Source organism: Zingiber officinale, chromosome 2B, assembly GCF_018446385.1.
Source record: "Zingiber officinale cultivar Zhangliang chromosome 2B, Zo_v1.1, whole genome shotgun sequence".
Lineage (NCBI taxonomy): Eukaryota > Viridiplantae > Streptophyta > Magnoliopsida > Zingiberales > Zingiberaceae > Zingiber > Zingiber officinale.
The window spans coordinates 34,332,615-34,356,283 of NC_055989.1; the positions used below are offsets into that span (position 1 = coordinate 34,332,615).

General features: G+C 39.7%; 1 protein-coding gene across 1 annotated transcript in view; it reads left to right on the forward strand.

The window, feature by feature from the left end:
- The first annotated feature begins 835 nt into the window (after positions 1-835).
- Positions 836-23,669, forward strand: part of LOC122045580 (PLASMODESMATA CALLOSE-BINDING PROTEIN 3-like) — a 65,897-nt gene continuing 43,063 nt past the window's right edge. The window contains exon 1 of the mRNA XM_042605860.1: positions 836-1,279. Within this exon, the coding sequence (XP_042461794.1) occupies positions 940-1,279 (340 nt within the window). The 5' untranslated portion in view covers positions 836-939. The remainder of the gene's footprint in view (positions 1,280-23,669) is intronic.

The following is a 23,669-nucleotide window of genomic DNA, read 5'->3' on the forward strand; positions in this document are numbered from 1 at the left end:
AATTTTTTAAAAATAAAATGTTTAAATCTTGAAAAATTTTTAACACATGACATGTTATTTGATATTGAAGGTTTAGATTTATTTTTAGAATTAAAAGTTTTAAAAGAAATAATAAATCCAGAATTAAAAATCGCACTTGAGGTATTGAACCTTATAAAAAAATTAAATTCTTTTCCTAATGCATGGATAAATTATAGAATATTATTAATTATACCTGTTAGTGTAGCTTCAGCTGAAAGAAGTTTTTCAAAATTAAAATTTATAAAATCTTATTTACGATCAGCAATGTAGAAAGATTAAATAATCTAGCAATTTTATCAATTGAAAAAAATTTATTATCAAAACTTGAATATAAAAATTTAATTAATAATTTTACATCTCAAAAATTAGAAAACTAGATTTTATATAAAAATTTATTTTAAAAAAAAAAATTAAAGTCTTAAGTCCGAATGAAAAAGGATGAAAAAAAATTTTATATTTAAAAAAAGATTACTAAGGACTTAAATTTTTTAGCATAAGGTCTCATAGAATCTTGAGACGATCTTGACTCTATAAACTATTACCGTAACATCATTGTAAATATCAACTGTGCTAATTTATAGGATAATTCTTGGATGATTGATGAAGGCTATATGATTGTGGAGGAGAGAGAGATGGAGAAGTATAGAGTAATCTTTAAATTAGAAAATTAGAAAATTTCTACAATTTTATGCATTTAGGAATTCGCAAAAGACAGCAGCAACGACAATCTCCACCGTCTGATTCATTTTCACGTCTCACGAGGTCGTCTGGCGCCGTTCAAAACGCGGAGTATGGGCATAATAAAAGAAAGGCAAAGGCACAAAGCAAAAGAGCAGAGCATGGGAAGATTTGCCGTGCCCAAGGAAAAGTGAACACACCCGCTCGCATCGCAGGCTGTTTCCAGGAAGCAATCCTGAGATGCGGAGGTGGGCGGTGGTGATGGCGGCCGCGGTGGCCGTGACCGGGATACTGATGATCAGCAGCAGCTCGAGTAGGAGTGGGGTTGCAAGCGCAGCAGCTACATGGTGCATAGCTCGGAGCGGGGCGGGGGCGAAGGCACTGCAAACGGCACTGGATTACGCGTGCGGGTCCGGGGTGGCGGACTGCGCGCCGGTGCAGCCCAGCGGGTTGTGTTACCTCCCTAACTCCCTGGCGGCCCATGCCTCCTACGCCTTCAACAGCTATTACCAGCGCTCCAATGCCGCTCCCGGTGCCTGCGACTTTGCCGACACCGCCACAGTGACAGTCACCGACCCCAGTAAGATACTTCTCTCCTCTTCTCTTCTTGTTGTGTCTTGTCGGTGACGCTTCTTGTCGGTTTCCAGTTATTGCTTTTTGTGCTTTTGATTTTTTGGGTTTGTGCCGTTGGATTAAACGGTCGGTCCAAAAATATTGACGAGTGGAATTGCCTTGAGATTGCGTCGCAGCTGGAAAGTCACGCCGACTTTGTTGCTTCCCGTAGTCGGCTGCTGCGACGCACAATGGCTGTGCGTGCGGGGCCGATCTAGAGATAATTTCTGCATAATTTTTTTGCAACATAATAAATATATTTAATAACAAAAAAGCTCAATTGGACAGCATAAAAATGATAAAAATACTAAATTAATAAATTATAAAATTACTATTAGACTATTATTTATTGAAATATTGATTAACACTTGGTACATATTTGGCTCCAGCCTACCGGTTGCAAAGTTAATAAGATGACTTTTGTTTTTTTTTTAATTTTATAAGGAGTTAGTGGATCGATCCACTAACTCCTTTGTGTGTTCTATATATATATATATATATATATATATATATATATATATATATATATATATATATATATATATATATATATATATATATATAAAAGAACAAAGAAAAGGAAGGAAAACTTCTTCTTCATTTTTTGTACACTGGTCGTGGCTTCGTTCACGCCATCGCTGGACTGAGAACAACTGTAACTCCTCTCTCCTCTTTCTGACAGATCTTGGTGAGGACTTCAGCCCACTCCAGCCCTCACCTAGATCTGCCCTTGTGTGCCATATGATAGTTGTCCGTCTAATCTAAGAGTCCCTAATTCACCTACTTGATAAATTCTGATAACTTATGCACACTCAAAATTGGCTTCTAAGATATTCATCCCATTTGAGATTCGAATCTAGGTCCACTTATTGTTCCTGATGCGGTGGAGATGACATGGGTCATGTGGCAAGAGTTGGTCAACATGCCATGTGGCATGCTTCAGGACTTGGTCAACGCAAATATTCTCAGTCTCCAACTAGCCGAACCGATCCGATCCGACCTGTTGATCTGATCTGACCTCTTGACCTCCTGACCTCCTGGCATGTGAAGGGGTACAACGGTTACCAATATGTCGGGTGGATCTGACCTACCGATCCGATCTAACCTGTTGATCCGATCCGACTGTTGATCCGATCTGACCTGTTGATCCGATCTGACCTGCCTATTTGATCTGACCTACCGATCTGATCCAACCTCCTGACCTCCTAGCATGTGAAGGGACATAGCGGTTACCAATATGAAGGGACATAGTAGTTAAAGGGCACCCTTTAAAGAGGTGTGTCCCTTGGGCTTCTCTCCATAAGGTGCGTCTCTTGGACTTTTCTCCCTATATAAGGTAAGCAGTTTCTCCCTATATAAGGTAAGGGGAGGGGATGCTCTAGGGGGTCTACAATCTCATATGCTTCATTATTTTGTCAACTAGCTCTTCTACTTTACTCTGCTTTCTATCTCCTTTCTATTATACTATTTTGGGGATATGACTTAGGCATCGAAGGAACCTAGGTAACTGCTAGTGAGCCCTTTGACATGTGTTATTCTTCGCAGATCGATTACGACATGTCATGAGAAGAAAGCGAGGAAAAGATTTCGACATCATCCTTTGATGTTGGATGAATTTCTGCTACTGACCAGATCATTTCCTAGCTTTACCACTGCACCACACTTGTGGGGACAAATGGCAAAATATAATTGATTAATGTATATGGTGAACGTTGTGTAGGATCAATCTAATGCTAGAAGGAGGTGACTATTTTGTTGTTCTTTTTCTAGAGAGTTAGCTCCGCAACGGAATAATAAAAACAAGAAAAAAACTAAGAACACACATGGGAGAAATTGAATGATAATCTGGTGGATGAAATCTTGAACAAGTTGTCTGATATACACCTATGTGTTGTCGTATTAGAAGTGAATCTGATGGTTTCAAACTCAAGACGGTGGTGGATCGATACTAGTATCCTAGACATGTATGCTCCAATATGGAGTTACTGCATAACTATTAAGAATATAAAAATGGGAAAAAGTTGTTCTTATGAAACTCAACCATTTCAGACATCAAGAGCTAGTGTAAAGTGATCCTAAAGATGACCTCTGAGCTCAATGATGTGTTGTATATTATAATGAGAATATTAAGAAACTGATATCTAGTAGCGAAGTTTTTTTTTTTAATCCAGGTATACAAAGTTGAATAAGGTTTTTCTTACCACTATGGTGGGGTGATATTTGACACTTAAGAGAGAAAGGTAAATTCTTTGGTGATTAATTTTTTTTATATTAGGTATTTGGATCTTACAATATAATAATTCTTTGGTGGTTGATTGCAGCAAAATGTGATAACTCTCATTCCGGAGCTCCTTCAAGACTATCCCATACGATTTTGAAAGAAGATAAATCACGGGACTTTACCCAACACAGTGGCCCTTTACATGGTTCTTGTGATGCATTTCACATACGTTGGGAATCAACTCCATGATTTATTACAATAACATCACTTGCAAGTACCAACTGTGCCAAATAAAAAAGTTTAGGAAGAAGAATTGCACTATGTGGAAGAGAAAAAAACTAGGAAACGTGAACCTCAAAAATTCAATATTTCTCATTCCTAAACAACTAGCATATTTATTTGCTAATAACATAAACCACTAACTCTACTATTTTATTCCCACTAACTCTATTAATGCAAATACATTGAATATATACCACCACTAGTACCATTACTCGTCACATCATGAGTCCACTAACTCAATACGCTACGCTATTCCAATATCACAAAATCAATTTTAATTTTCAACACTCCCTCTTAAACTTGATTTTGCAACTTCAAGCAAACTTTGCATCTTAATAATTTTTTTTTAATTTGAGTGGCTTGGTGAAGATATCAACAACTTGATCTCGAGACTTTGTGTATTCCACTCATACCTCTTTTCTTATGATGTACTCTCTAATAAAGTGATAGCGCGTATCGATGTGTTTGCTTCTATTATGAAAGACTGAATTTTTTGCTAGTGCTATCGCAGACTTGTTATCAAATCGAATCTTGGTTGCCTTTTTCTTGTGCTATTTCAACAAATTTCTGAGCCAAATAGCATGTTAAACACACGAAGTCGCAACCATATACTCCTCTTCACAAGTAGAAAATATGACAACAGGTTGTTTCTTCGACATCCAACTAAAAGTTATATCTCCTATAAAGAACACAAATCCGTACATTTTCAATTATCCGTATCTCCACTCCAATCACTATCGTTATATCCTTCAAGTTTGAAATTGTTAGATGATGAATAAAACAACCCAAAATCTATTATGCTTTTAATATAGTGCAAAATTCTCTTAGCAACTTTAAAATGGTTGGTAGTTGGAGCTTCCATGTAGTGCCTAACAAGTTCAACACCATAAAGAATATCAGGCCTTGTGCATGTCAAGTATCGTAAGCTTCCAACGAAACTCTTGAAAAATGTTGGGTCAACACTTTCTCTTCATCATGCTTTGATAGCTTGATTCCACATTCTATTGGGGTATTTATGGGCTTGCTGTTATCCATCTTGAATTTCTTTAATATCGCTTTCGCATAACCCTCTTGTGGGATGAAGATTCCATCTCCCCTTTGGTTCACTTTGATGCCCAGATAGTAAGTATGCCATGAGCCCATATCAGTCATCGCAACCTCATTCCTCATCGTTTCTTTGAATTCTCCAAACATACTTGGATTGCTTTTGGTGAAGATCAAGTCATCAACCTATAGGCAGACGATTAAAATCTCTCTATTCTTATTCTGAATGTATAATGCATGTTCATAAGGACATTTGATGAAACATTTCTTTTGTAAGTACCTGTCTATTCAGCTAATCCATACCCCTGGTGCTTGCTTTAGCCCGTAGAGAGCCTTTTTCAATTTTATAACTTTGTCTTCTTGACCTTTAAATTCATAACCTAATGGTTACTGAATATAAACTTCTTATTCGAGAATTCCATTTGTTATGCGATAGTCAGAGTGCTATATATTTGGTGAAGAATCAGGTGTATTATGCCAAAACTAAGCACATTGATTTGAGGTTTCACAAGATCAGAGAGTTGATTGCTTCCGGAGAAATTCAACTTGAGAAGATTCACACTGCAGAAAATTCAACTTGAATACTTGAATTTAATCCATATCTCTAGATGTTAGAGGAAGAAAGCTCAGACCCAGAAATCCAGATGGAGCTTTATTCAGATAGTTGTGTTCTTCGAAGGGTGAATATTTTATAAGATGGAGATTGTTGACGGGTGACTCATATTTGGATAAAAGGCCAATGCGATGGATGCTATGGAAGAAAAATCTGTTAAGATTTTTCGTCATAAAATTCTGTTACGATTTTATATAACAGAATTCTGTTACGATTTTTCATAACAGAATTTTGTTGCGAATTTTCATAACAAAATTATGTTACGATTTTATCGGCTCTGGGATTTATGCACTATTTATAAGGATCATTGTAAACCTATTATATAACAACAATCACAAGAATCATTGAATATGATTCTCTTGTGTAGAGAGAATTCTAATAAAGCTTCGGCCGTTTTTGTGGAGTAGGTATATTGCCGAACCACGGTAACTCTTCTTCTTCCTCTTCTTCTTCTTCTTCTTCTTCCTCTTCTTCTTCCTCGTATTTGTTCTCCTTTTGTATGTCTTTGCCTTGTTGCTCCGTGCGATCTCTTTCTCTCTTCCTCTTCTTCTACATTAGAGGTTGAGAGGTGTTGCCCCCCTTCTTTGTACAACACCATCTCTAACCTGCTCCTTTGGCTATTATCGAGTGAAGAGCCTCCTACTTTGATACCGATTTGTAGGATCAATTTGACACTCGAGAGTTACGCAACGTCTGACTTTTTCATCGTTCTTTTTCTATAGAGTTAGTTACGCAATGGAATAATTAAAAAAAAAGTAAGAACACACATCGGATTTAACGTGGTTCAGCAACCTCGGGTCCCTACTCCACCTATATCTCAAATGTGAGCACTAGGCTTTTCTCCTTTCCAGAAATCTTTCGACGATGGAGAAAACTCTTACAAAGATTCAATCAAGAACAATCACAAAGATAATTAAAAGTAAAAGCACATAATAAAGAATACAAACAAAATGACGATCCGGGTTGGAAGCCTTGAATGTCGCAGCACTCTTCCTAGTGCTTCCCAGATCGTATGAGTAGAGCTTTATGGACTTTTTAGAGGAGAGAGCAAGAGTGGATTGATTGCTTTGATGATAGTTGATGTCTAAAGCAAGTGCCTCAACTCCTCTTTTATAGAGCTCGATCGACACTTGTTCGATCAGGAAGTTCTTTTGGGCGTCTAAACCTCCACTAAATCGGTTGCAAACTCGATCCTCTTCAACTGTGGATTAGGATGACTTTTGTGATTTCCGATCGCCTGGAACTTGGTCTGATCGATTGGACAGGGTCTAATCTCCCGAACCGATCTGGGTTGCCTAAATGCGGTCCGATCTTCAAACAAGCTCTGGTCATCCTAGTCTTTGTCTAGTCCAGCTTCCTGCAAGACAATTCATGCAAACACCATGCAAAACATGCCTGGTACTTAATCTACTTGACTTACTATGCTCATTTGCTTGTAGTTCATTTCTCCAAGACTTCTCATCACCTAAGGTTCACTCCCTTGGAGTTTTCTTGTTGCTCAGAGTTCACTCCTGACTTCTTTCTTACTTGGAGTTTACTCCTCCAAGACTTTACCTTTGGCAAGTGTTCAACTCCTTGCTGGCCATGAGCTAAAGTAATCAGTCAGATTAGTCGATTGATAGGTGTCATGTCAATAAAATCGTGTCAACAAATAATTCGTGAAAGAGGCCTTAAAATAGGGTTCAAAGGATATGAGCACAATAACAATAAACAAACAACAATTTGACTTGTTGAGCCTCATTGTCAGAACCCTAACCTTTATTGCTAACCTCATGTACCTATTATGACAATCTTAAATGAAGTTTTTTCCACCTTTGGCACTTTATCGAAAGGAGAAAATATAGAGGATTTTAGGTTTGATACACCTAATGGATTATAGGCTGTGGGGATTGTGGAACCATGTAAATTTCCTAGGACTCTATAGTATTGCATGTGTGTGTTTTATTATTTTTCCATCTTGTTGATTTTTTTTTAGCTTGCTGGGATCGTAGAGAAGAGAATGTTTATTATTTGTAGGCACAATTTCTATTCACTACCTCCCTTTCTATGATCTAATCACATTAACAAGTGGTATTAGAGCACATCACTTGAAATGATTAACCATTGATTGAGCAAGGAGGTGAAGGAGTCTAGAACATCAAAAGGATGGTTGGAGCAAGCATTCATCCACCAAGATTTGAAAGAGAATTTTTTTATGGAAATGTTGGATGGAGATATTTTTTCGTATCAATTTTGATCTTATGCTAATAAGGAAATATGACTTTGAGATGTCCATCGATGTAGACGAAGATTATCTAGAAGATCACAAATGGACTGAGAAATAATGAGAAGAGTACATGGCCAACATTAAAACCAAGTTCCACATCTTGAGTGTCCTACCTGTAGACGTGATTGATCGGATTAGAGCCTACCCAATCCGCCAAAGTTTTGTGGGATAAGTTGGTGGAGCTACACAAAAGTACCTTGGAGGCAAAACTAGCTAAAAAGAGATCTTTTGAGTAGCCAAACCAATAACTTGAAGTTGGAAAAAGGAGAATTAGTTGAAAAGTTGAATGTCACATCGTAGATTCCTATTATATGTTAAAGGACTTTGAGGTAACTACTTTAGATCTCTCTTTTTTTTGCTACTATGGAATTACGCTAGTCTAAACTTCTAGGTTTAGCAACAGAGATGATATTTACGCATAATTTAACCCTGATAAAACATCCATGGTCTCTATCAAAATCTTCTTCCATGGATAACAATGAAGAGACCTTTCTAGTAAAGAAAATGAAAAAGGTGTTTAAATTTTTTAACTTTGATAGCAAAAGGTCAAGAAGTTAAGGAAGAAAAAGGTAAGATGCTTTAATTGTGATAAAGATCTTATGAAGGACAAATGCCCAAAATTGATTAAAAAAAAGGTAAAGAAAAGGTCAAAGTTGAGCAAAAACTCAAGGTGCACAATCTGAAAGCTACCTGGGATGACACTACGTCCGCATCAAAAGCATCAGATGAAGAGATGCATCACAGGCTAGTATTGCCTTTATGGCAATAGACGGCAAATAAATTGACAACGTCAGTTCCTCATTAGATAAAGAAAGTCATGGGAGCCTTAGTGAAGGGGGAACTATTCCCAATGAGTAAGTGAGGTCATGAATCAATCCTCTAAAAAATTATATGATGCAATTACTTTTAACCATATTATTTAGATCATTAAAGTTAGAAATAAATATCTAGATATGAAAGAATTGGGAGCCTCATTAGAAGCTAAGTTATTCATGTCCTAAGGATGATGTTAAGAAAAACAGAGGCTAAGAATGTAAGACTAAGGGATCGGGTAGAAACACGTAAGGTTGTCTCAGAAAAGTTTTTGGTTGCTTCAAACAACTTAAACATGTTAGTAGGTAATCAAAAGGCAAGTTGTAGCAAGGAAGATTTAGAGTATAGCAGACTAATCATAATTTTATTTTTCAAGCTTCTAAGGGATAAAGTACAATTAAGAAGGTTTGGAAGAACTTGATACCTAAGAAATACCTAATCAACTCAATTTAATTTATTTTGGCTGCCAAAATTTGTTCTTAACCTTCAGAAATCCCTAGGATGATTAGCCATTATAAATTGGATTCAAATTTCTATATTGGTTGACCATTGTTGCGTGGCCACATGCCAAATTTTAAAAAATTAATATGATTTTTTGAGTTAATCTCCCATGTAATAAATCTATTCTTAGAATTTTAGACTTTTTTAAATTTTATAAAATTTAAGATAAATTTTTAAGCATTAAGACAAATTATTAATTTCCTTTCATATATACCGACACTGGGCAATAGTCGACTATTGATTGATAGAAGCATCAAATACTATGTTAAACCTAGTTTATTTTGGAACGCCCATTTTTGATGTTGTTAAAGAGGGAACTAAGTTAAGTTAGGTACCTAATTTTCTAAAGAGGGAGATGGATGCAGGTCATAATGTCACGCCCCGGAGGAGTCCCTGTCCGAGAAAAATTTCGGCAGCATCTCCCTGTACGGCGGACAATCTGAAACTTTTCTACATCCTCATATACCTCAGCCACATGCGGCTGGAATAATAACATGTAAATAAACCATCACCACGCAGTTTATATAAATATAAGCAAACTAAGGCAGTAATACCATGACTCAAAATCAACCCTACTCAACTACACTCGTAAAGCTCAAATCCGATGAACTCACCTCTTCTGCCGTTCAGGCAGACATGTAGTAGAATAAATCCAAATCATACCAAAAATCCATCAAACGATAAGAATCCATACAATATCCATAAGTAAAACAATACAAGAACAAAGTCTGATAGAGAAACTAAGATAAAATAACAACTCAAGACCAGCAGAGGACTAGCACTACGTGCAGATGGGGACTAGCGACTGGAACTGCTCCGGACAGCCTCAACCTGAAAATATAACAACAATGGAGGCGGGGTGAGTCCAACACTCAGCAGGTACAACTGATATACAAAGTAAGGAATTAACACCTAGCACTAATCATGCGTACAGTCTCCTGATATAAGAAAGATAAAAATGCATCTGAAGTAAACAGGAGAGAACTGTACTAACCAGGACCTGGGTATAAGGACAAACAGTCCGAGTGATAGGGAAATCCTGTATGCATGTCAAACATAGGTATCCAAATAATATGCAGCATATAAATGCAGCAAACACAAACACAAGCAATAAATGCATTATGCATATGATGCCAATGATGCATCCTGGTCACCCCTGACGCCAGTCGATCATTTCACACAATAGTGAGGCCGAGTGGGTAGGGCTGGGACAACCGTGCACTCTGTCGTCAGTACTCCTGATGAGTGACCGATTGGACGGGATGCTGTCGGAGTACACCTATCCTCCTATCCCAAATCATAAATGGGGGACCCAATGCTCTCAACTCCCGGTACACGATGACGGGGAGGAATCCCTGCCGGATAACACGTTGTGTCACATTACCCATGAGCGGACCAACCGTGCCTAACAGAGTCCCTGCTGCAACACATTCTGCCTGAATTGACCACTAACCCATGAGTGGTGGTGTGTGCAGATCCATGTAACTGGCGATGTGCTCAACAATAATGGAGCGGACTATCGCACAGCATGCAATCATGCAAATGGTGCATGACACTAACCATAAAATATCCTGACCTAATCCATGTGTATATAAAAGTGCACCATAGGTCAACGAATCAAATCAAATCAAAGGTACACAGAAGGTATAAAACCTAGGTCCTGAACATGGTAAAGTATGGTATATCACTACCCCTATAAACATGTATAAGCAGGTAAAGTATACATGAGATGCAAATCAAGCAATCAATCAATCATATAACAGGTATTGGGTAGTGACTAACCGAAACAAATAAGGAACATAATTAATGCAACTTGTTAAATTCACTACTATGTATATCAAATGACATAAGTCAAAAGTACCCGCCTCCGATAAAATGGTCCAAATCTGACTCCGAGATACTCGTCTCGCGTCAAAGTCCTGTGCCACCAATGTAATATATTTTATTTAGCTACAATTCACATAAATAGCTAAATAAAAATCTCTAACCCTAAATTAGGGAAAAACCCAAATCATATGACCATCATCCTGTCTAAACAAATTTGACGATCAATTAGGGTTAGTTACCTAATCCTCAATCCACCCTTTGATTAAAAAATCCAAAACCTAAGTCCAATTACCCATTCATCTAAAACATGATGAATCATATATTCCATTTTAAATTTAATTCAAACATAACCCTAATTCAAATCTACACATGATCATCCTTTATAAAAATGAAATAGCATCTAGACTCACCCAAATCCGGATGGTCTGCCGGTGATCCACAGCAGTAGCCCTGACTGGAGCGAGGTCGGAGCTGTGGATTTCCAAAACAATATACCCTAAAGAACATCGATACATCAACAGCTAAACATTAGATCCAGTTACTAATGCATAACCATTATTCCAACCACTTACCCCCAATCGACCCTTTTCTTCCGGCTGGAACAGAGGAAGAACTCGGCACTACCTGCTCCTATCTGAAACCAAACCCAAACACTCATTTGTAGCCTCACAGCCCATGAAATTGCTGAAAATAAAACTCAGGTGAAGTCACTAACCTGAGTAGCCGGAGATGGGCAGATCGGTTCTAGGGCACAGACGAACTCGACCGCCGGCGCTAGGGCACAGGCGACAACAGTGCTGGTTCAAGTCGAGAGACGGCAGTGGCGCCGAATACAAACTAGGGCAGATGACACGGAGGGAAAAGAGTACTCGGCAATGTGGCTCGGGCTCGAGGAGGAGTCGGCCGGAGAACTAGGGCTGAGGACAACACTGCTCCGGTCCAGATAGGCAGCGGCGTCGGCAGGCTCGGCTAGGGCACGCGGCGGCAAATCGGAAGAAGGACCGAGATCTGGTGTGCGACGGTGGCGAATCGGCCAAGAAGAACACGGCGTCGACACTGTCGTGCGGCGCCGGGTGGCTAGGGCAGAGGTGTCGGTGTGGAGAAGGGCAGCGTCGCTAGAGATGAGGGAAGAAGGAAATCGCCGTGTGTGCAGTTAGGGCACGGCGTCGGGCGGGGGAAGAAGTGCGGCTCGGGTGCGCGAGGGAGAGGGAAAAAGGAACGGCGAAAAACAAGAAAAAGAAAAAGGAAAAAGGAAAAAGGGAAAAGAAATTAAAACTTTTCCTCATTAAACAGGGTAGCCTAAACAGGCTTTTCCGGACCCTGTTTTTATCCCCGTAAACTCGTCCATACGAGCTCCGAAAAATTCCCGAAATTTTTTCAAAAATTCCGGAAAATTCCCTTATTAATATTCGCCTTTTTCCGGTATTTTACATTCTCCTCCACTAATAAAAATTTGGTCCCCAAATTTCGTTATCTACCATCAGCAAGTACTAACAACAGATATAGAGTATAAATGCTGAACGGTAAATTAAATCACATACCTCAAGTGAAAAGATGGGGATATCGAGCTCGGATAGTATCCTCGAGCTCCCAAGTAGCCTTCTCGTCCGAATGATGCTGCCATCCGACTTTAACAAGCTGGATAGTCTTGTTCCGCAACTGACGCTCTTTCCGGTTGAGAATCCGTACCGGAACCTCCTCATATGTAATGTCAGGCTGAACTGGAACTGGAATATCTGCCAGCACATGCGTCGGATCGGGCACGTATCTCCTCAGCATCGATACGTGGAATACATCGTGAACACCTGACAGGGACGGTGGTAGTGCCAGTCGGTAAGCTACCGCTCCGATCCTCTCCAAGATCTCGAAAGGCCAATGTACCGCGGAGCTAGCTTACCTCTGAGGCCAAATCTCTTCACTCCTTTCGTGGGTGAAACTCGCAGAAATACATGGTCGCCAACAGAGAACTCTAGTGGTCTGCGTTTCCGATCAGCATAACTCTTCTGGCGATCCTGCGCCTCTGATATCCTCCGTCTGATAGTACGGACTAACTCTGCATCCTGCTGAACTCTATGAGGTCCCAACAACTGGGCCTCTCCAACCTCATCCCAGAGGACGGGTGTCCGACAAGGTCTACCATACAACGCCTCAAACGGTGCCATCTGGATAGCCGAATGAAAGCTGTTGTTGTAAGCAAACTCTACCAACGACAGATGGTCCTCCCAACTGCCTCCGAAATCCATACGACCTCAGCAGTCCTCTAAAGTCTGAAGGGTCCGCTCGACCGCCCATCTGCTCGCGGATGGAAAGTCAGATCAAACGGAGCTGTGCCCAAGTCGCCGCAAACTCGCGCCAAACGAGACATGAACCGTGGATCTCTATCCGAAATGATACTCAACAGAATACCATGTAGTCTGATAATCTCCCGACAATACAGATCTGTCAATCGATCCAGGGGATCAGTCCTCCGAATTGCTAAAAAGTGCGCGGATTTGGTTAATCGATCAACGATTACCCAAATCGCGTTGTGACCTCGTCGTGTCCTCGGCAACCCTACCACAAAGTCCATAGTAATGTGATCCCACTTTCACTCAGGAATAGGAATCCGCTGAAGTAATCCTGCAGAACTCTGGTGCTCAGCCTTCACCTGCTGACAAACAAGACATCTAGCTACGAAATCCGCGATGTCTTTCTTCATGCCGTTCCACCAATAGGAACGCCTCAAGTCTCGATATATACGGGTCCCGCCTGGATGGATCGCAAATCGAGAACGGTGTGCCTCCTGAAGTAGCTCCTGTAAGACCGGATGAGACTGAGGTACGCATAATCTGCCTCGGAAGTATATAACACCCTCCTCGTCTCGTGTAAACTCGGTCTGCTCGGAAGCTATCTGACTACTAATGAACTGCAAATGCTGATCACCAGCCTGTGCCTCTCGGATCCTCGTCCTGATCGATGACTGAGCAACCATAGTAATAAGAATACCCTGCTCTGTCGGTCCCTGCTCCTCAAGTTCTAACTCAGAGAAACCCTGAATCAAATCCGTGTCTGAAGTCCGGTGGCAAGCCAAAGTCCCTCTGGACTTCCTGCTGAGTGCATCGGCAATCACATTAGCTTTCCCCGGGTGGTAGCTAATGGTACAATCGTAGTCCTTCAGGAACTCCATCCATCTCCTCTGTCGGAGATTAAGCTCCTTCTGGGTAAAAATGTATTTGAGACTCTTATGATCTGTGAGAATCTCAAATGTAATACCATATAAATGATGTCGCCAAAGCTTCAGAGTAAAGATGATGGCAGCTAACTCCAAATCATGAACTGGGTAGTTCTTCTCATGCTCCTTCAACTGTCGAGAAGCATAAGAGACTACTCTGCCGTGCTACATCAGAACAGCACCCAAACCCTGTAGAGAAGCGTCGGTGTAGAGTACAAATCCGTCCTCTCCAGAAGGTAAAACCAAAACTGAAGCCGACACTAATCTCCGCTTCAGCTCCTGAAAGCTGGTCTAAACTTCACGCCTTTCCTGGTAAGGCGTGTCAGCGGCATAGCAATACGTGAGAAACCCTCGACAAAACGTCGGTAATATCCGGCCAATCCCAAAAAACTGCGGATCTCTTGAACTGACTTCGGCTGCTCCCAACTGGTGACAGCCTCGATCTTCCGAAGATCAACTGAAATACCTCTGTTAGAAACCACGTGTCCCAGAAAACTGACCGAGGATAACCAGAATGCACACTTGCTGAACTTCACGTACAGCTGATGCCGTCTAAGAGTCTCCAAGACTATACGAAGATGCTGTGCATGCTCCTCCTTGGAATGCGAGTAGACCAATATGCCATCAATGAAAACGATAACAAACTTATCCAGATACTCCAGAAAAATGCGGTTCATCAAGTCCATAAACACCGCTGGAGCATTGGTAAGCCCAAATGGCATTACCAAAAACTCATAATGACCGTATCTCGTACGGAAAGCTGTCTTCTGGATATCTGAGTCTCTGACCTTCAACTGATGATATCCGGATCGTAGATCAATCTTAGAATACACTGATGTACCTCTGAGCTGATCAAACAAATCTTCGATCCGTGGTAAAGGATATTTATTTCTGACGATAACTGCATTAAACTGTCTATAGTCAATACATAACCTCATAGTGCCGTCCTTTTTCTTGACAAATAATACCGGTGAACCCCATGGGGAAACACTAGGACGAATGAATCCCCTGTCTAAAAGCTCCTAGAGTTGAACCTTCAGCTCGTTCAACTCTTTTGGTGTCATACGATAAGGAGCTTTCAATGCCGGTGCGATCCCCGGAATCAGCTCAATAGCGAACTCCATTTGCCTTCTGGGAGGCAAACCTGGTAGCTCCTCTGGAAATACATCTGTGTACTCCCGGATTATAGGAACGTCGGAGAGCTGCGTACTACTGCTGTCCTCAGTACTAAACAAAGATAACAGAAAACCCTAACAACCATGTGACAGCAGCTTCTAAGCCTGAAGCGCCGAAATAGTCGATATGTCATCATGCCTGATGACAGTGAAATCCCATGAGAGTTGGTTCGGAAGTCAGAATGTGACCACCCTCATCTGGCAATCACCCGTGGCATGATATGCAGATAGCCTATCTATGCTAAGGATAAGATCGAACTTAGCAAACATCACTATCTCTCTAAGATAACACTTTATGATGCTTTATTCTTTTAGTTTTTCTAAAATATCCATTTAGAGTTTATGCAATATGAGTTGCCTGATTCCCTGGTATCAGATTCATAGAATGCATTCCTCCTAAATGACTCAAGTATTCTTATCAGTTTATCATCCATTTGGTGTGATCAAATTTTTATCTTAGGAAGCTTGATACAGCATATTATTCTCCAAGTTTGTTGTAGGCCCATTTTCTATCAATATTACTAAATACTACTAGGAAATTAATTACTCTCTCTTATTTGATAAGTTATTCAGTAGCAATCCTAAGATAGAAATTGCAAGTACATCAGGTTTCAAAATATAAAAATGCTAGATATGGAATCTATAGTTCAATAAGAGTTTCTTTTGATGAAGATGCTATTTATGGAGTAAATCTGGATAGCTATTAATTTGAATGTTTATTATTGTGTGGTTGTAGAGTAGAACTCAAAGACAAACGTCCTGAATTATGTTAAGCTCGAGATTATAATTCTATTTAGTACAAACAAATGAATGGATTACTTTAATATGATGTATAATAACTCCCTTGTAGTTGAAATTATTTTATTGATTTTTTTTTCTTAATACTTCGTACTACTAATTGCAACAAATTCCTTTCACCATAGAATTTTAGTTGCATGTCCAGCTAGGAATTGCCACTAAGAATCTGCTAGTGCGGTCTCTGCAATGACTTCATATCAAGCAGAAGACAACTTGGAGGAAGGCCTCAACCTCCAAGTAAGTAAGCAATTGTGGCCACATCAGACAACATTTCAAATATTTACCAAAGGCTTCATATAGTTTGGTGCCGCATCCAAGTTCAGTGCCTAAACCTTACCCCAAAACTTACTGGGAAAATTCAATTCCCAGTTTACGGCAACACGATCAGTTCAGGAAAGGTTACTCATCCTTGCTTCTAAACCTTTATACTAGTTTTTAAGTGGTGAAATGGCTAGAAAATATGTAGATCAATGTAACGCTGGGACCATTTCTACGATAGTACAATACAAATATTTAATCAGCGGTTTGATCTTAAATCATAGGAGCATAGGAGTTCCTAAGTACCCTTATCCTGGAAATATTTAATCAGACATGCACTGAGCAACAGTGTACATGTCTCAATTTCTTATGAACTACATTACTAAATGGACCTACCTTCACAAGCCAAATGTATCCCAAATTCATCTGAGTTGCATCTATTGTTCAAATGACACAACTAGAACCTTTTAAGATCGTATACCTGTACCTGACTCAAAATATTACTACAAGTGTCAAACTATGAAATTAAACATCATACCTATATGCCGTCTGGAGATGTACCGTCGTTGTCCAGTCCCCAACTTTTGACCTCAAAATTCCGAACGAGAAAACGTCGGAAATCCATATAAATCTGAAACGGAAATCCGAAACACAACTATAACGAAAATCCGAAAATGCCCAGTTTGACTCGTAAACTTGGCTCTGATACCAAATAAATTGTCACGCCCCGGAGGAGTCCCTGTCTGAGAAAATTTCGGCAGCATCTCCCCTGTACGGCGAACAATCTGAAACTTTTCTACATCCTCATATACCTCAGCCACATGCGGCTGGAATAATAACATGTAAATAAACCATCACCACGCAGTTTATATAAATATAAGCAAACCAAGGCAGTAATACCATGACTCAAAATCAACCCTACTCAACTACACTCGTAAAACTCAAATCCTATGAACTCACCTCTTCTGCCGTTCAGGCAGGCATGTAGTAGAATAAATCCAAATCATACCAAAAATCCATCAAACGATAAGAATCCATACAATATCCATAAGTAAAACAATATAAGACTAAAAACAAAGTCTGATAGAGAAACTAAGATAAAATAACAACTCAAGACCAGCAGAGGACTAGCACTACGTGCAGATGGGGACTAGCGACTGGAACTGCTCCGGACAGCCTCAACCTGAAAATATAACAACAATGGAGGCGGGGTGAGTCCAACACTCAGCAGGTACAACTGATATACAAAGTAAGGAATTAACACCTAGCACTAATCATGCGTACAGTCTCCTGATATAAGAAAGATAAAAATGCATCTGAAGTAAACAGGAGAGAACTGTACTAACCAGGACCAGGTGGACAAACCGAGAGTGATGGAAATCCCGTATGATGTCAAACATAGGTATCCAAACAATACGCAACATATAAATGCAAAGAACACAAACATAGCAATAAATGCATCACGATATGATGCCAACGATGATCCCGTCACCCCCGACGCTACCGATCATTTCACACAATAGTGAGGCCGAGTGGGTAGGGCTGTGACAATCGTGCACTCTGAAGTCACTGCTCCTGATGAATGGCTGTCGGAGTACACCTATCCTCCTATCCCAAATCATAAATGGGGGAGCGCAATGCTCTCAACTCCCGGTACACGATGACGGGGAGGAATCCCTGCCGGATAACACGTTGTGTCACATTACCCATGAGCGGACCAACCGTGCCTAACAGAGTCCCTGCTGCAACACACTCTGCCTGAATCGACCACTAACCCATGAGTGGTGGTGTGTGCAGATCCATGTAACTGGCGATGTGCTCAACAATAATGGAGCGGACTATCGCACAGCATGCAATCATACAAATGGTGCATGGCACTAACCATAAAATATCCTGACCTAATCCATGTGTATATAAAAGTGCACCATAGGTCAACGAATCAAATCAAATCAAAGGTACACAGAAGGTATAAAACCTAGGTCCTGAACATGGTAAAGTATGGTATATCACTACCCCTATAAACATGTATAAGCAGGTAAAGTATACATGAGATGCAAATCAAGCAATCAATCAATCATATAACAGGTATTGGGTAGTGACTAACCGAAACAAATAAGGAACATAATTAATGCAACTTGTTAAATTCACTACTATGTATATCAAATGACATAAGTCAAAAGTACCCGCCTCCGATAAAATGGTCCAAATCTGACTCCGAGATACTCGTCTCGCGTCAAAGTCCTGTGCCACCAATGTAATATATTTTATTTAGCTACAATTCACATAAATAGCTAAATAAAAATCTCTAACCCTAAATTAGGGAAAAACCCAAATCATATGACCATCATCCTGTCTAAACAAATTTGACGATCAATTAGGGTTAGTTATCTAATCCTCAATCCACCCTTTGATTAAAAAATCCAAAACCTAAGTCCAATTACCCATTCATCTAAAACATGATGAATCATATATTCCATTTTAAATTTAATTCAAACATAACCCTAATTAAAATCTACACTTGATCATCCTTTATAAAAATGAAATAGCATCTAGACTCACCCAAATCCGGATGGTCTGCCGGTGATCCACAGCAGTAGCCCTGACTGGAGCGAGGTCGGAGCTGTGGATTTCCAAAACAATATACCCTAAAGAACATCGATACATCAACAGCTAAACATTAGATCCAGTTACTAATGCATAACCATTATTCCAACCACTTACCCCCAATCGACCCTTTTCTTCCGGCTGGAATAGAGGAAGAACTCAGCACTACCTGCTCCTATCTGAAACCAAACCCAAACACTCATTTGTAGCCTCACAGCCCATGAAATTGCTGAAAATAAAACTCAGGTGAAGTCACTAACCTGAGTAGCCGGAGATGGGCAGATCGGTTCTAGGGCACAGACGAACTCGACCGCGCGGCGCTACAGTGGCGCCGAATACAAACTAGGGCAGATGACACGGAGGGAAAAGAGTACTCGGCAATGTGGCTCGGGCTCGAGGAGGAGTCGGCCGGAGAACTAGGGCTAAGGACAACACTGCTCCGGTCTAGATAGGCAGCGGCGTCGGCAGGCTCGGCTAGGGCACGCGGCGGCAAATCGGAAGAAGGACCGAGATCTGGTGGCCGACGGTGGCGAATCGGCCAAGAAGAACACGGCGTCGACACTGTCGTGCGGCGCCGGGTGGCTAGGGCAGAGGTGTCGGTGTGGAGAAGGGCAGCGTCGCTAGAGATGAGGGAAGAAGGAAACCGCCGTGTGTGCAGTTAGGGCACGGCGTCGGGCGGGGGAAGAAGTGCGGCTCGGGTGCGCGAGGGAGAGGGAAAAAGGAACGGCGAAAAACAAGAAAAAGAAAAAGGAAAAAGGGAAAAGAAATTAAAACTTTTCCTCATTAAACAGGGTAGCCTAAACAGGCTTTTCCGGATCCTGTTTTTATCCCCGTAAACTCGTCCATAAGAGCTCCGAAAAATTCCCGAAATTTTTTCAAAAATTCCGGAAAATTCCCTTATTAATATTCGCTTTTTTCCGATATTTTACACATAAACTTGTATTTAACTCAATAAGGAGCTTATTTGAAGCGAGAGCCTAGGATTAGGTTCTATTTGCATTTACTACATGTTAGCATTTTTTATATATGCTAATTTTTCCTAACTTGAACAAATTACCAAACATCAAAAACAGAGATTGTCGAAACTTTCATCTCTCAAGTGGTCTAATGCAACCATAGGTTTTAATGATTGGGCAAAGGATTTAAATTAGGCCTTGAGTTTGTGTTTGATTTATGTGTAACTTAGGTATATGCACATGAAGACAACTTAACACGGTCAAGGTCGTTAGTCAACTGGTCACTATAGCCAGTTGTCTGGTGAACCCTAGATGAAGTGGTCACGACCATTAAATGGATCGTAGTCAACATATTGGTTAGCTGAAAGAGTTTTGGGTAGTTAACTCGGAAACTTAGTGGATTCTTGTTTCTAGTCGACCAATCGATTGATTAACTATGATTAATTGATTGATGCAAGTTGGATGAATTAGCATAAAGGAAACAATCACAAGCTGTTGAATCTAGTCAAGTCAATGGTGGTTATGGGCAGTGTGGCTATGGCCAGTCGATTGGTGAACCCTAGATGAAGTAATCACCAAGGGAAACACAATATACGGTTGCGAGCCGTAGGAATTGGTGAGACTAGTTAACTGATGCTATTAATCTAGTCTGATGGGTATCACGTTAGCAAACGTGTCAATGAAGAAATTCATGAAAGACATTTTAAAATGGGGTCTAAAGGCCATGAACACAACAATAGACAAACAACAAAATGAGAAAAAGCTTTGTTTATTGTTTTCCTTGTCAAAATCTCTGTTGTTAGCCTCTTGTGTCTATTATAGCGATGTTGTAAGAGATTTCTCCAACTTTGGCACTTGACCGAAGAAGAGAAAATATCGGGGACTCTAGGAGTGATCTGTCTAAAAGATTATTGATCGTGGACTAGGAGTCTGAGACTACCAAACCATGTAAATCGTTTGTCCTTATCTCTGTAGTGTGGTACATGCTTGTTTTTTATTTATTTTTCCACTACTAATTTTATTTTGTGATCTTGTTGAGATTGCAGCAAGAGAAAAGAATTTTTAGTGTCAAACAAACAAAATTAAAGATCTAGTTGTAGGACCATTTCTATGTTAGAGGGGGGGGGGGGGGGGAATAGTGTATAATAATTTTATGAGTTGATAGTTCAAATTGTAAACCAATAAACAAAGTATGCAACGGAATAAAATAAATACTTTGAATTAAAGACTAACTTGATTAATCATAACTAATTAACCAAACCAAGATTAGCATGCAAGATCTAATAGAACATTTAACAAGATTAGTACACAAGATCTAATAGAAGACTTAACAAGTTTAGCATGCAAGATCTAAGTTAAATAAAAATATGATTCTTAGTAAATATCTCCTTTCCAAAAAACCTCTGGAGGAAACCTTTTAACAAGAATCTCGATGATTAAGCACAAATATATAATAAAAGACATTACAACTAAAGAGTAAGAAAAGTTACAAGCCCTAGGTTGTAATTGAACTTTGAGCACAAACGCAGAGCGTTAGCACAAGAAGAATAGAAACACTTAGAAGAGAGAACGACAGAATACGTTGACTAGACACTCTTTTGGAACCCTTTCGGTCGCCTAGAGCATATTGACTTGGCTACAAATTTGATCCGTGTCGATAATGATTCAGCGGACTACGGTCTCATGGACTCCTTCCAGGTGCGTGCCTGAAGCATGATCAAACTCTTATCTTGACTGTCTCCTCTGGATCACTGGTGCATGCCTACGACGGTGAAGCTGCTCTGGTCACCCATACCATCAAGGTTGCTCACACCTCATTCTGGTCGCTTGAAAATTCCTGACTTCGTCAATCATATTTATCCCCAGCCAGTCGACCAGATCCCATCTAGTCGCTTGGAACTATCAAGTAGCTTCCTGCAATAAAAAGTTAGCACAACATAGTAGTAATGCAAATACTAAGTTCTGAACTGTTGGTTGCTACTCGGAAAACCTAATGGTTCATGCAAAAATTTTGTACAAAGGTCTGAACCTTTTCCTAGCTACCATGTGTTCTTTTAAATTAAACTTGGATCGCCTGCGGAACTTAACACGTTTGATCCAAAGTTTAATTTATTTGTTCTTTTAGGTTTAGACTTGGATCTCCTGCGGAACTTAACACGTTCGATCCAAATCACCTAGGTTATTAATTCCATTAAATATTAATTTCCAAAATTGGCTTCCAGGACTGCATGGCGAGGCACATGGTCTTCTTAGATATGGGAACAACCACCACCGCTTAGACAAAGCCTTTTAAGGAAAGCTAATATTTAATTTTCTTAAATAATTTTAGGTCAACCAAAAAGAACAATCAAATCACAAGGAAAAGAAAAATAAAAGAACACAACATCGAAAATTAATTCGAAATACTAGAATCGCATGCCTCTTGTATTTGGTATTTTTACAAAGAAATAAAACTAGTATGATGCGGAAATTAAATACTAGTATACCTTTTTTTTTGAAAGCAAAAACCTCTAGGTCTTCTACCATATTCCTCTTCTAACTTCGGACGTTGTGTGAGCAACGATCTTCCGAGATGAGAAACCACCAAAGCACCTTCTTCTCCTCCTTGCAAGGTTCGGCCACAATAAGAGCACCTCCAAGGATGAAGAGATTCAACCACCACCAATGCTCCAAGGGATGCTAGAAAAGAGGCTTCTTTTCTCTCCTTCTCCTTCTTTGATCCGGCCACCAAAGCTATCTCCACCAAGAAGGTTTCGGCCACACAAAGGAGAGGAGAGGAAAAAGAAGGGGCCGGCCACACCCAAGGAGAAAAGAGAGGAAAAATAGAATAGAGATATTCACCATGAAGGCATCTCTACCCCCTCTTTTATAATCCTTGGTCTTGGCAAATAAGGAAATTTAAATAAAAATCTCCTTAATTCCTTTGCCATGAAAAAGAAAAATTATTTTAATTAAAACAATTTTCTTTTTTCAATTACAATGGCCGGCCACCTCAAGCCCCAAATCAAGGAAAGTTTTAATTAAAACAAGAATTAAAATTTCCTAATTTGTTTCCGGAAATTTATAAAAATTTCTCCAATAATTTTAGTCCCTTTATGATTGGTTAATAAAAAGGAAATTTTATAAATTAAAATCTTTCTTTTAAACATGTGGATAAAAAGAAAGTTATCTCTAAAAATTAAAATCTCTTTTAATCTACAAATAAGGAAAGATATCAAATCTTTTCTTAATCTCTTGTAGAAACTTATAAAAGAGAATATTTAATTTTTAAACTCTCTTTTAAATCATGAACATGGTTAAAAAGAAAAGTTTTCTTAAAATTTAAAATTCACCTTTTAATCAACAAATAAGGAAAGATTTCAAATTTTAAACTCTCTTTTAAACATGTAGATGATTTACAAATAAGGAAAGTTTTTACAAAAAATTAAAACCATCCTTTTAATCTACAAATAAGGAAAGAGATTAATCTCTTCTCTTAATCTTTTGTAGAAAGCTATAAAAGGAAATTTTTAATTTTTAAACTCTCTTTTAAAACCATGATATCCACATAAGAAATAATTTTAATAAAAATTCTTTTTAATATTCTAGTGGCAGGCCACCTAAGCTTGGGACCCAAGCTTTGGCCGGCCACCAACTTGGCTCATCCACTTGGTCTTGGCCGGCCCTAGCTTGGGTTCCAAGCTAGCTTGGCCGGCCCCATTGGATGGGTAAGAAGGTGGGTATGTGGTGGGTATAAATCTTTATATACAAGAGGCTATGATAGGGACCAAGAGGAGGAATTGGTTTTGG